The sequence below is a fragment of the Aotus nancymaae genome, unplaced genomic scaffold (assembly GCF_030222135.1).
Source record: "Aotus nancymaae isolate 86718 unplaced genomic scaffold, 86718_ANA_hifiasm-v0.15.2.pri h1tg000041l, whole genome shotgun sequence".
In the NCBI taxonomy this organism is placed as follows: domain Eukaryota; kingdom Metazoa; phylum Chordata; class Mammalia; order Primates; family Aotidae; genus Aotus; species Aotus nancymaae.
In genome coordinates, this window is record NW_026988455.1 from 19,068,098 (window position 1) to 19,082,271 (window position 14,174).

Sequence of the window (14,174 nt, forward strand, 5' to 3'; positions counted from 1 at the left end):
GACTATCATGCATGGACCACCCTGGAGTCCAGCTGGGCAGTGGCCCTTCTTCATGCCTGTGCTATATGATGGACTGGCTGAGCAGCATCAGGGCGGATCTTAGGAACATCAGTTCCCAAATGGGAGACGTGCCTTTACCAAGTTATCTGAGGCCCCTTTTTCACACTGTCTTCCTTCTCCTCCTTCTTCTTTACCAGTTCTTCAAATTTTTTTCTTGAACTATATTCTTCTGAATCTGTTATCTCATGAGAATTATGCATCTTAATTATTTTTTAAATTGAGATAACACAGCACAAAAAGAAATACCTTTTTGCAAGCACCTCTAAAAAATATATTTGGTTTATATCCTTTGTGAACATTAAGAAATGCACATACAGGAATGTGCATGTCTGCATTTAAAAAAATTGTACTAAATTGCTCAAACCACCCTCCAAATTGCTTTTTTTTAACCTGAAAATTATAATTCTTTGTTTCTTCTGCTACAATATGATCAATTGGCTTTGAGAGAATGACTCTCATAACACCTTCAGGGCTCGCTCTCTCTATATTTAAAGAGTTTATTCTTTTCAAAGTCATGTGGATTCTTCCAGTATGCCAAGTCAAACTTATAAAATGACACAGTTGACCAAGAAAAACACTTATGTGCTCACAATTTTCCACCCAGTGACTTCTGAACATTTTTAAGGAGACTCCCTGCTCCCTCCGCCCCCCTGCCATGAAGTTCTGTTTTGCAAATAACTTAAAAAATATATTCAAGAAATCATACCGAAACTTTTCTTTGCTGAGAGATGAGAATAAAAGAATTAGAACACACAACAAAGCAAGGAAGAGAAACTTTGAACTCTCTTATCACATCAGAAGAAGCAAATTCCAACTCCTGGTTAAAAAATAGGAGGTCCTAATCGTGACTTTTGCTGGAGTCTGTTTGTTATCAAATGAAATTATTAACATAAAGCATTTTGTAATCCTCCATGAATGCTAGGTATATTTTTGCTTCAATTATTATTTTGGGAAGTGGTCTTAAATTGGGGAAATAAACTCTAGATTATGGAAGGTCTGGTGATGAAGAGGCCTCAAACCTGAAGCTTCAAACCCTGAAGACACTTCTTGTTAAAAATCACAGGGTAAGGAGAATTACAGTCTATAAAAGGCATTCCATAAAAGGCATTGAAGAAAAGAACACCTTCACCCAGACTGTGTTAGACAGGAAGTGCATACTTTCTAAAAGCTATCTAAAAAGGCTAAAAAATAAAAAGAATAAAAAATATTTTAAGAATATGTGTGTGTTGAGGGACATAAGGTGGGAATGACGGCAAGAGAAGGAGCAAGTGGGAAGGTGGGGAAGGGATAATGGGGAGGAGATGCCTCAAGGATAATGCTCCCAAGATGATTACATTTTATGTGTCAAACCTCAGTGATTTGGTCAAACACCAGTCCATATGTTACTGTGAAGTATTGTGTAGATGTGATTAGCATATACAATCAGTTGCCTTTGAATAAAGCAGATTTCATGCCATAATGTGTGTGGGCCTCACCAATCAGTTGAAGGCATAAAGAGTAAAAACCGAGATTTCCTAGAGAAGAAGAAAACTCTAGTTGCCAGAGTGCTGCTCTGCTCTACAAATTCTGGATTTGTCAGCACCCACAATCCTGTGAGCCAATTTTTAAAAATACAGACTTTCCTACTGACAGTGGTTCTAGAGGAAAAGAAATTCAAGAATGAGTTTTCTGAATTGGTTCTAGAGTTTCTGAAATTGATTCTCTAATCTGATTCAATCTAAAGTCAAGAATGACTCTATTTCTAGTAGTAAAGGAAGCATAGATAGTCCATGGTGTGATATGATGCCAAATATTACCATTGGATATTCCTAATCAAATACTTATGAGAGGCACATTTCAGGGTGACCAGTATTTTGGTACCTTAGAACACTTTTGTTAAACTAACCAGTATAAACAGAAGAGTCAAATGAATAAAAGTCTAACTCGAATCCAAAAAATGGAGTCACAGCTCCTGAATCAATTCCAAGATTTGGGCCAGTTTGCAGACCCATAGCTCTTAAATAATGAGGAGGCTCTGTCCCCACGGTGCTACCAAAATTTCATACTGTTCATTTTTCTCTCAGCCTTCCCCAAAAGGACCTGTATCACTTTACCAAGATGACTGACTGTGCCTTTGGGGAAAAGGGAATAATCTGCCTTTGGGGAAAAGGGAATAATCAGACTTTGGGGAGAGTACTGGACATTGGTTCTGAACTCAGAAAACCCCAGGAAAACTAATGCATCACTCTGGTCCACAAGTGAGAGTAGGGGCTTATGGAGGTCAGGTGATCAATGGAGTTTTAGTTCAGGTCTGTCTTGCAGTGAGTCCAGTCTGGTTCTCTCTCTAGCTGCAGAATTAATAATTGGAATAGACATACTTAACGACGGCAGAGTCCCTACACTGGTTTCCTGACCTGAGGAGTGATGGCAATGATGGTAGGGAATACCAAGTGGAAGCCACTTAACTGCCTCTGTCTAGAAAAACAGCACACCAAAAACAATACTGCATTCTTGTAGGGCTTGCAGAGATTAGTACCACCATCAAGGACTTGAAGGAAGCAGAGGTGGTGCTTTTTATCATATACCCCTTTGACTCCTCTACTTAGCCTGTGAAGAAAACAGATAGATCTTAGAGAATGAGAGTAAATTACTGAAAACTTAATCGTGGGGACATCAATTTCAGCTGCTGTTCCAAATGTGGCTTCATAGCTTGCATAAATTAACACATCCCCTGTTACCTGGTATGCACTTATTGACCTAGAAGATACTTTTTTCCCTGATATCTGTTAGTAGAGACCACGAGAAATGGTTTGGTCTCAGGTGGCAAGCCCACAACACACCTTCATTGTCCTACTTCAGGTGTATGCCAACCCTCTAGCCCTATGTCATAATTTAATCTGAACGGATCTTAATTGCCTTTCCCTTCTATAAGATATCAATCACCGCTGGTCCATTACATTGATGATGTAATGCTGATTGGAACTAGTAAGAAGTAGCAACTATTCTAGACTTTATTGCTAAGATATTTGCGTGTCAGAGGTGGAAAATAAATTCTACAAAAATTCAAGGGCCTTTCACTTCAGTGTAAGTTCTAGGAGTCTAGTGGTTGAGATATCCCTTCTAAAGTGAAGATATCCCTTCTGAAGTGTTGCATCTGCCCCTTGTACAACCAAAAAAAAAAAGACATAATACCGTTAGGCCCTCTTTGGATTTTAGAGGCAACATGCAACATACTCCTCATTGGAGTGTGTTACTCTGACCTATTTACCAAGTGACCCAAAAAGCTGCTAGTTTTAAGCCCAGGATAAGAGCAGGCTCTGCAACAGGTCCAGTCTGCTGTGCAAGCTGCTCTCCCACTTGGGCTTTATGTCCCAGGAGATCCAATGGTGCTTGAAGTGTCAGTGGCAGATAGGGATGCTATGTGAAGCCACTGGCAGGCCCTGACAGGCAAATCACAGAGTGGACCCTAGGACTTGGAAGCACGCCATCTTCCGCTGGTAACTACTCTGCTTTTGAGAAGCAGGTTTGGCCTGTGTCTGGAGCTTAGTAGAGACTGCTCCATCATCGGCCACTTAGCTGCCCTGCAACCTAAGTATCGTCTGACCACCAAGCCATAAAGTTAGGCATGCAGAACAGCACTCCAACATCAGATGAAGTGGTATACATCTGCTCTTGTGTATCCATGGGTTTTGTATCTGTGAACCCTTGCAGTTCAAACTGTGGGAGGCAACCAACCGGAGAGAAATTTTCTCTTTTAAACAAAGGATAGTATCTGTGCTGAACATGTACAGACTTCTGTATCTTGTCATTATTCCCTAAAAAAATACAGTGTAACAACTACTTACATAACACTTTCAATGTGCTAGGCATTATAAGGAATCCAGAGATAAAGTATAAGGGAGAATGTGTGTAGGTTATATGTAAATACTACACCATCGTATATGGGGAACTTGAGCATTTGTGGATTTTGGTATCTGCAGGGGGTTGTGGAGCCAATCCCCCATGGATATCAAGGGATGACTGTATGTGTGATGGGGCATGGGGAGGCCCTGAAGGCACAGGTGTTACAGGAACAAGTGGTCCCAACACTGACAGTCCTCAATCCTGCTACATCATGTTTTCTTTCCCAACCCACACCTCTGGGAGTTCTATCATCATTTGGCTGAGGAAGAGTAAACTTGGGCCTGATTTATAGATGGTTCTCTACAATATCCAGGTGCCAATCAGTGGTGAATGCTGCGGTATTACAGCCCCTCTCTGAGACATCCCTGAAGAACAGAGGTGAAGGAAAACAAAACTTTCAACAGTGTACTTGCCTGTTCATTGTCCTTGGGAGAAGAAATAACCAGGTGTATGATTATATACTACTTAGTGGGCTACAGTTGATTTGGCTGGGTAGCCATGGACTTGTCATGAACATGATTGGCAAATTGGTGATAAAGTGGTCTGGGGAATGCATATCTGAACAGACCTCTCCGGGTTAAAAAAAAAAAAAGAGGGGGGGCCAGGCGCAGTGGCTCACGCCTATAATCCCAGCACTTTGGAAGGCCGAGGCGGGTGGATCACGAGGTCAAGAGATCGAGACCATCCTGGTCAACATGATGAAACCCCGTCTCTACTGAAAATACAAAAAATTAGCTGGGCATGGTGGCCCGTGCCTGTAATCCCAGCTACTCAGGAGGCTGAGGCAGGAGAATTGCCTGAACCCAGGAAGCGGAGGTTGCGGTGAGCCGAGATTGCGCCATTGCACTCCAGCCTGGGTAACAAGAGCAAAAACTCCGTCTCAAAAAAAAAAAAAAAATTGTATCTCATGTGAATTCTCACGAAAGGGTGACCTCGGCAAAGGAGGATTTTAATAACTGAGTGAATAGGATAACCCTTTCTCTGGATACCAGTCAGCCTCTTTCCCCAGCCACCCTGGGGCCCATGAACAAACTGGGCATGGTGGCAAGGTGGAGGTTATGCATGGGCTTGGCAACATGAAAATGTAAGCTCCAAGGGAGGGATTTAAAATTCTGATATAAAATTCTGTGACTATTTGCTTCACTCTTGTGTCCCCCGAGCCCAGCACAGTGCTACAGTGCTGTTGCATAGGAACCCAATAAACAGAGCTGACCGTTGAAAAACATGAGTTTGGACGGAGGGTCTACTTATACACAGATTTTCTTCCACCTCTGCAACCCAAGACAGCAAGTCCAACCCTGCTTCTTCCTCCTCCTCCTCAGCCTATTCAGTGTGCAGATGACAGTGATAAAGACCTTTATTATGATCCACTTTCACTTAGTAAATATAATTTATATTCCTTATGATTTGTTTAATGACATTTTTTCTCTAGTTTATCGTAGGAATGTAGTATTGTATAATACATACACAAAGCATGTGTTGACTGGCTGTTTACGTTATCAGCAAGTCTTCCAGCCAACAGTAGGCTATCAGTAGAAAAGTTTTGGAGGAATTAAAGTTATATGCGCATATTTGGCTGCACAGGGATTGGTGCCCCAACCTCTGCATTGTTCAAGGACCAACTGTATCTGAATGAATGAATACACTGCAGAAAGAGAACATGGTGAAGCTTAGTAATAGTTTTACTTACTAACTTACTTAAAAATAATGAACATTTGTGAAATTGTTTACAATTGAGATATACATACAAACAAGTCACGTGCCACATGAGGTGTTGGTCAGTGACCACTGCAGGTACTATAGCGGTCCCATAAAATTGTGATACTATATTTTTACCGCACTTTTCTCTGTTCAGCTATACAAACTTACCACTGTGTTACAATTGTCTATGGTATTCAGCACAGTGGCATGCTGCAAAGGTGTGCAGCCTAGGAGCAACAGGCTGCAGCATATAGCCTAGGTGTGCAACAGGCTACACCATCTATGTTTGTGTCAGTGCACTCTGTGATGTTCATGTCACGATGAAATCACCCAAGACAAATTTCTCAGAATGTATCCCCATCATTAAGCAACACATGACTGCACATATACATTTACTAATATTTATTTTTAATACAGATAAGGTTTTTCTTTGCTTCTTAGAATTTTGTATCAGTTAAAAGGGAAATAAACTTAGAAAACACAGTTTCAACTTTCGCAGGCAAAACATACACGTGAAACACATGTAGGGCTGAGGGGATGTTTCCTAATTACTGAGTCCATCGCCTCTAGTATGATGCCCAAATGTCATAACTACACTCCCACATCAGCAGACTCCTCCCTCTTAATATGCTGAATCATTTCTATCTCACCCTTCCTTATTTCCTTTGCAATTCAAGTAGGAAAACAAACAATTTAAATGTTTGAGTATAGGAAATACTGGTTAAGTTTGTGCTTCAGACTAGATTTTTCAAGTCTACTGGCTTGTTTGAAAAATGCTTTTAGACAACACACAAGGTTCGTAACTTTTCGCAAGTTTAAAATATTTCAAAGGTCTTTGAAAATTATAAAATCTTGATTTTAGCTTTCTGAGGGGTGCTGTTTTGAAAGATTTGAAATTTTATTATTTGATTAAAAAGCCATCGCTCTTTCATTCAATTTAGTGCTTAGATGTTTCCTTAGAGCCTTGGGTTGTCGTTCTAGGAATCTGTGGAGGATACCAACTCAGCCTGCTGCTGCAAAGACAAAGGAATCCTTTCTCAGAGAAAACTCAGACTGAATCTGCTAGGTTGGATTTTTCAGATGGCTATGGACACAGGCCATCGAAGGGTTTTGGGATATACAGTCCCACATGCCCTGTATCTCCCATTGCCTTCACAATGGATCACCTCTCAATTAAATTCACCAGCTTATCCCCCGAGTTTTCTTATTTGACTGGAAACATGGTATTTTTAAACACACATGGGGCTCTCCATTAGCCTGCAGAATGTGGGTATATCTTTACTACTTTTTCCTGCTCATAAAAATACATGCTTTCCCCCAAACAAGTTAAAGAAAATAATCGCCCATAATTCACCAACAAGTTTGGTGTACTTTCTTCCAGTATTTTAAATATGCAAAGATAGAGTTTTATTTGTATTTACCACTCGTGTGACTTATGCTTAGCCTTTTCTCCCCCCATTTCGAGTTTATTTTTAATTCAGGGATTAGGTAGCCAGAGTCTGCCCTAGTGACTTCTGACCTTTCACTTGTGATCTCTTATCCATCTTGAGCCAGAGGCCTCTTTCTGTAGCCCAGCCTGATCTCTTGCGAGCCCTGAACATACTTTTCTAGCTATGGCCAATTGCCTGAGATTTGTTATCCACACCAGTAAATTTATTTTTGCTAACGTTAGTTAACAAAGAAGCTTTTCTAGAAGAGCTAGGTGGAATATGTCATCAGAGACTTAGAATGAAAACAAAATAGTCCTGGTAATCTACTTGCACCCAATTCTTCCTCAGACTGCAAGGTGGTCACCAGCAATTCAGAGAGAGGCTCCAATAACAAGCAACTTCACTTTTGTCACAGACCCTAACCATCCCGAGGTTATGTGTCAAAGGAAGAAGGCATCTCCCTTCCTCCTATCTAAAACCTATGAATCTGTGCCTATTCACTTTTCTAAAAAGTCAAATGCTTTTTCCTTTAAAAAAAAAATTTAGGTTTGTCCTTCCAAATTGTTTGTCAAATTTTGGTAGATTCAAGAGTTGGGTCACACACAGTTCTGGGCAGCTGATATAAAATCTGTATTTTTATAACTAGAAGAGCCAGGAAGCCACCCAGCATCTTTCTCCTAATATATCATGGAGTTATTAACTTGGAGTTATTATTTCAGAGCTCAATTGTATTTCCTGACTACACAAAAAGCCAATGCATTAAAAATAGAAAAGGATCACCTTTACATATGAATTAAAATTTATTTTAAACTGTTTTGTATATCTTTTTAAAAAATGAAAATTCAAAAGTCTTAGAATTAAGTAATGAGTCTTCAATATCATAAAGCTGTGTATAACAGTAATTAAAGTAGTGGTAACATTTTACCCTTGTAAAAATGTCACAGAATTCAAATTACAACTTGGATCCTCAATGATTCAAGTGGTTCATCTTACACAATAAGCGTTTGGTCAGTTTCAAGATAAAATTCCCCCAACATGCTGTCCTCAAGTCCTTATTCCTCACCATCCATCAGCTTACACAGTGGGATAGCTGGCTGCTGTGGCAATTCCACAGTGGTTGTTCCTGTCTTTGGCGATTTTTATATAGCCATTCAAGCCCCATTCTGGACCCCAGCTGAAAGAGGAGCAGGTTTTCCATTTTATACAAAGAAACAAAAGAAAATTAGCTCCATTAATAATAATAGCTAATACTTAAACAGTGCTTCCCATGTGTCAGGCACTATTCTAAGTGCTGTTAATATCTATTTATAAATGTATTGAGGCTGGGCATGGTGGCTCACACCTGTAACCCCCCAACTTTAGGAGGCCAAGGTGGCTAGATCACTTGAGGTCACGAGTTTGAGATCAGCCTGGCCAATCTGGTGAAATCTCGTCTCTATTAAAAAAACGAAAATCAGCCAGACACGGTGGCTCACACTTGTAATCCCAGCACTTTGGGAGTCTGAGGCAGGTGAATCACCTGAGGTCAGGAGTTCAAGACCAGCTTGACCAACATGGTGAAACCCAGCCTCTACTAAATTAAAAAAAAAAAAAAAAAGGTAGCTGGGCATGGTGGTGCATGCCTATAATCCTAGCTACGTGGGATGCTGAGGCAGGAGAATCATCAATTGAACCCAGGAGGCAAAGGCTCCAGTGAGCCAAGATTGTACCACTGCTCTCCAGCCTAGGCAACAAGAGTAAAACTCTGTCTCAAAAGAAAACAAACAAATCCCACAGAAATTGTTTCATGTGGTGGTGCGCCTATAGTCTCAGCTACTTGGAAGGCTGAGGCAGGAAAATCCCTTGAACCCAGGAGGTGGAGGCTACAGTGAGCCAAGATCGTGCCACTGTACTCTAGCCTCGGTGACAGAGCAAGACTCCATCTCAAAATAAAATAAAACTGGCTGGGCACGGTGGCTCATGTATGTTAATCCCAGCACTTTGGGAGGCGGAGGAGGGTGGATCACATGAGGTCAGGAGTTTGACAGCAGCCTGGCCTACGTGGTGAAACCCCATCTCTACTAAAAAATACAAAAAAAATTAGCCGGATATGGTAGCGTGCCCCTGTAGTCCCAGCTACAGACAGATGAATTGCTTGAATCCAGGAGACAGAGGTTGCAGTGAGCTGAGATTGTGCCACTGCACTCCAGCCTGGGTGACAGAGCAAGACTCCATCTCAAATAAATAAATAAATGTACTGATTATTGTGGGTCTTTAACTTTTTAAGATACTGAGGCAGAACTGGAATTCCAATGTAGCAGTCTGTCTCCACATGCTACCTTATATCACATCTCAATTAAAGAATGTTAATTGTGAGAAAATGGATTCTGACAACCTTCAAAGCCTGAGAGCTGGGGAGTGAAATTCGATGACGGGGCATCCAATGACAATAGAAGGATGCACAGACCACTGGATTCCCGGATGATCTTTCAGCCTTAACAAAGAACCAGCAGAGGCAGATGCTTCTGCTTACTATTCCTTGTTGAAAACTTAGAGACAGAGAAAAGCTATCAGCTCTCAAACCTAGAGGTCCACAGTCCTTCGTCTGAAACCCTGGAGGCCTAACGTGTTTCAGAATTATAAAAATTTTTAAAACTCAGTAATAAAATATTACCAATACATAGTAATAACTCCAAAAAGCTAAACATTAATATTTCTGTGTTCACTCTAAGTAGAAGAAAGACTTCTGGGATCTCAAAATTGAGCTTTTGTGAACTTGTATCCAAATACTGATTTGAAACAAAAATTCCCTTTTCAATTTAAAATATAATACTTTGAGTTTTATACCTGTTTTTGATGAGCCAATACTTGTTGTCATTTGAATTTGCTCCTTCAAAACCGTAGCCAACCACCAGAACACCATGATCTAGGTTTTTGCTGCTGCAGTTTGGTTCAAAATAAATGCCTGGGAGAGTAAAAATCAATGCTGGGGTGAGAAGCTCCCAGTGACATGTGACAGTAACTCACCCTACCACCCACTGTAAGGGAGGCATCTCTAAATTCAGTGAAATGTCATGAACAAATATTAAATAAGGAACCAAACAATATTGGTCAGAATACAGTAATGGCTGATAAAGGAAAAAAGTCAACCTCATCTCACTAGAAATCAACTATCTTCAACTAATGTTCAAGATATTGTCTACCTAAAGAAAAAGAAAACCCAAAAGATAAAACTTACTGTTTACAGCTAAGGTGATTTAGATACTTATCTCTGAGCCCAAATACCAATTAGCATAATTCCTTTCTACTCCTAGGATGTCAGTCTAAAACAGCACCAAAATAAACACACAAAAACTTGAAGGGGGTTCTTTGTAGTCCTAATTACAGTAGCAAAACACTTGGAGAAAAGTAGGCCCAGCAACTGGAAAATCGTTTGGAAAATTAGGTTGTCTCTATACAATTACATAGTCACTTAATAATATTTATGAAAACTTTAACATAACTAAGCATTTCTCACATCAAATGGAAACATCACCATGTTAAATGCACACTCTCAAAATACTACATTCCTGCAAAGCAGGACTTCATATCAAAGAATCAACCATGGTGGTGTTGCCCAATTCTGCTTAAATTTCTATAATAAAATGACAAACACTTACCTGATTTGTAGAACTGGAAGGAGGAATGGCTTGCATCAACAGCAACAGAGATGGGCCCCACAGTCGCAACTGCCTTCATCAGTTCCTTCTCATGAGTAGGGATCACCACGAAGCCGGTGTCATTAGCAACAGAATTCTCAGGTTTGTACTTACAGCTTTCATCCTTTAAAAGTTAAAGCGGGAGAGATTTGATCGCTACCATCTACCTCCTGGGGAACATCAGTTCTAGAACCAAAACACTCAGTGATTTGCAACTTAGGATTTCCAAATCAACACTCTTATAAATCATCCCAGGAAACAAAACGCTAATTGTTGATTTGAAACTGAAAAATTGACTGACATTTCTTCCATGCGAACCCCTAGGTCAATCTGTCCATAAAAAAATTCTCACAATTGATAAAGTTCTATTATATACAGAAGGGTTTGCTTATTCTTCATGTTATGTGGAAGCAAGAACAGCTATGTGTTAACCATCTAATGTTAGCTATGTGTTAACCATTAGCTGTTGACCACCTAATCAGAGAACTGTGGAAAGGCTAATAATTTATAATGACAATACTCACAGTTTGCAGATGTAGATTCTACCATCTAAAATGTGAATTCTGAAAAAAAAATCTGTTATCTCTGAAATGATTCCACTTTCCAAAAGCAGAGCGCGAATAACAAGATAAGGAGCTCCATTTACCTTTGCTACATATGGATAGGATGCTTCAGAGTCCAGGCCTCCGTTCTCCTTCACATACTGGAAGGCATAATTCATGAAGCCACCGTTGCAGCCCTGATTGCCTTGAGGATGTGAACAGTCCACCAGATTCTGCTCGCTCAGTGAGTCAAGCTTCCCCGTTTTCCGGAACATCTGTCCTTCAAGAGCACCAGTAGCACTAAAGGCCCAACAAGAACCACACTGTTTCTAAAGAGGGAATAAAAAAGCTGTCAGTTTACAAGACCAATACAAAAACTGACAGTAGCCCACATATCTGAATTATCTGAATTTTCTTTAAAAACACCCATCACCATATGTTGTGCCACCATCTACCAAAGCAGCAATACCAATTTTCTTCTTAGCTTTCCTGTGGAGACCGGAGGTCTGAATCTGACACTGTCTCACCTGATTCTTCACTGGAGTCACATAGCCTTTCTTTCTCCAATCCACAGATTTAGGGAGATCAAGAAGCAGAGGCCCACGGAACACTTTTCCGTTCTTGTGTTTCTGGTTTCGAAAGCAAACCATCACCTGCCTGAATTCTTCATTGGTCTTCAAGGAGAAGTAAATAAAATGTTAAAAGCAAGACTGTTTTGGTGAAGAATTGAGACGAAACAGCACAGAGTTCAGCAATCCTTGCCACACTCACCATATCACCAAAAGCATTCATGGCCATTGTGAAGCCATGTTTCCCTTGGCTGTATTCCCCATTGTGCAGTTCAATCATTTTCATATTCTTTTCCCACACGGCTCTCCTCCATCCTTCTTCATTCTGGAGGCAAATATAAAGCTGATGGACATTTTGTCTACTTACCCAACCCATGCTCACCGAGCCGATCTGTGGGCAGAAATGGAAGAGAAATCATGGCCAGGGATGGCTTGATACTTCAGTTGTTCTCTAAGCCGAGACACAATGGAGATATATGCCCATACTGCACTGATAACGGGTGCTGTTAGGTTATTGCCTGGTAAGGTCTGGTCTCTAGAAGCTACTCTCTGGCTGTCAACTCCGAAAAGCAAGGACCATTCTCTCCAGAGTCCCTCTGGACAGTTTCAGATGTTACCAACCGTGCCGTATAATCTCCTGTGTGTTGCCTTCCACTGATACCACTGCGTATCTAAATTTTGGTCAAATTTTGGAGCAGCGGAGGCTATTCCCAAGCAAAAGGCAGCCAGGACGAGTGAAAGATTCATGTTTCAAAAACCTAGAAAAGGAAAAGAAATGAGTATCTGACTAGACGAGTCCTAAAAAGCCATCTTACAGCCCCAGTGGAATAAAAATATTTCAATTATTCTCCTTAGCATTTCCCCAAGGACTGTGGAAAAGGCTGTGAGAAACAGGACAAGTCGAGGTATTAGATGGGCCCACCAAAATGAAAAGCAGCCTGCACAGAGTTCGAGGAGTTGAAACAACACATGCGACGATAATTTTGGGTATCAGATATGAGAAGGGTGTGAAGATACCTGACGGGTGAGAAGTTTAGGGCAACGACTAGGAAACAGTTGGTCCAGGTTTTGCACCAATTGTACTGAGGTCATCCAGGCAAAACCTCACTAATGAGGACACACCATCCCAAGTAGGGGCAAGGGGATCCCCAAGGAACACCACCTCACACGTTCTTGGCTGATACACAGCAGATGAGCGAGGTCTTCCAACCTCTCCTCCTGGAATAAAACCTTTCTGGACTGCCTTTCCAGGAGACACTGGGAAGGAGAGCACCCGCTGCTCCACCGTCCCACACTTGGGTCTGTGCTACCAACATCCCCACTCACTCCCCTAAACACCGACAGGGTCACGACGCCGCGCCGCTGGAAGGCAGGGGCCCCAGGGCCAGGGCCCGGACCGGGGCAGGCAGCTCACGGGGCTCTGCGCCAAGCCCCCAGTGGGCGCTCCGGGCAGGTTAGGGCCGGGGCGGTGAGCGCGCCGCCTGCTCCTGCTCCCCGCACGCGCCCGCCACGCCCTGAGGATGTTTGCGGTGGCGCAGGGAGCTGGGGCTCCGCGGCCGGGCTGCCGAGGTGAAGCCCGCAAGGTGACTGACTTGCACCGCCCGGGCCCTCCCTGGGATCTCCAACCGCCCTCCCCGGTTCCCCACTTCGAGGCTGGCAGAGCTCGGGGCAGAAGTTCTCACTCCCAGGTGTCGCGCCCGCCTCCTCTACCTTGTCCCTCTAGGGGGTTCCCTCCTCCAGTCCCCGTTCGCCTTGCCCCTTGGTCTGGTCGGGGACGCTCACCAGCAGCCGTCGGAGATGCGCAGGCGCTCTCCGCAGACAAGACTTTCAGTTTACAGCAGCTCGCGGTTCTGGATCAGGTGCGCCCGGCTAGGGATTTAAGTTTCCAGGCGGCCTCCCCCGCCCCCACCGCCTGCCCGCGCTGCGATTGGCTGCGCCGCCCATTGTCCGGGCCCCTGGCGCTCTGAGCCCGCACGTGACACTGCCCAGTCCCAGCCTGTCTCAGGTCTGGGCGCGCCTGCCTCAATGGACCCGGGGTGCTGGGAGCGGAGCCAGGCGCCCGGGGGCTGCGCGGAGGAGGGGCAGGCGCCTCCCGGGCGGGCTCAGATCTACTGAGTATTCCGACTTACTACGCTGGGCGGGTGGTTCCTGGAAAGAAGTTTACAGCGAGCCCTGTGTGGCTTTTCAGCCTAACCCTACTTTTCCTCAGCCCTTGAGTTTTTGGTGAAAGTTTGCAGGGCCCGCAGCCAGGGTACTTAGTCCAGTGGCTCCTGTTTAGTCCACGGCGAAGGTGGGGCCGAGTGGAAGAAGGCA

At 42.9% G+C, this 14,174-nt stretch overlaps 1 protein-coding gene across 2 annotated transcripts; it reads right to left on the bottom strand.

The window, feature by feature from the left end:
* Nucleotides 1–6,030: 6,030 nt before the first annotated feature.
* CTSV (cathepsin V) lies at nucleotides 6,031–13,721 on the bottom strand. Of its 2 annotated transcripts, none has more exons than XM_012461931.2 (8): nucleotides 13,644–13,721; nucleotides 12,483–12,619; nucleotides 12,064–12,186; nucleotides 11,820–11,966; nucleotides 11,397–11,621; nucleotides 10,712–10,874; nucleotides 9,900–10,017; nucleotides 6,031–8,247 (listed from the first exon to the last, which is right to left on the bottom strand). In XM_012461931.2, exons 2-8 carry the CDS (start codon nucleotides 12,606–12,608, stop codon nucleotides 8,148–8,150), a joined length of 1,002 nt encoding a protein of 333 aa, XP_012317354.1. In that variant the 5' UTR covers nucleotides 12,609–12,619; nucleotides 13,644–13,721; the 3' UTR covers nucleotides 6,031–8,147. The 2 variants fall into 2 exon arrangements, with proteins under 2 accessions (XP_012317354.1, XP_012317355.1); XM_012461932.2 differs by lacking the exon at nucleotides 13,644–13,721 and adding an exon at nucleotides 13,572–13,634.
* Nucleotides 13,722–14,174: the final 453 nt, after the last annotated feature.

Excerpts from the sequence above, each read along its gene's own strand:
- CTSV (XM_012461931.2), bottom strand. The coding sequence starts at position 12,608 with ATGAATCTTTCACTCGTCCTGGCTGCCTTTTGCTTGGGAATAGCCTCC. Across the intron at positions 11,967-12,063 it reads TGAATGCTTTTGGTGATATG|ACCAATGAAGAATTCAGGCA; the intron begins GTGAGTGTGGCA and ends TTCTCCTTGAAG. Across the intron at positions 10,018-10,711 it reads CTTCCAGTTCTACAAATCAG|GCATTTATTTTGAACCAAAC; the intron begins GTAAGTGTTTGT and ends TTACTCTCCCAG.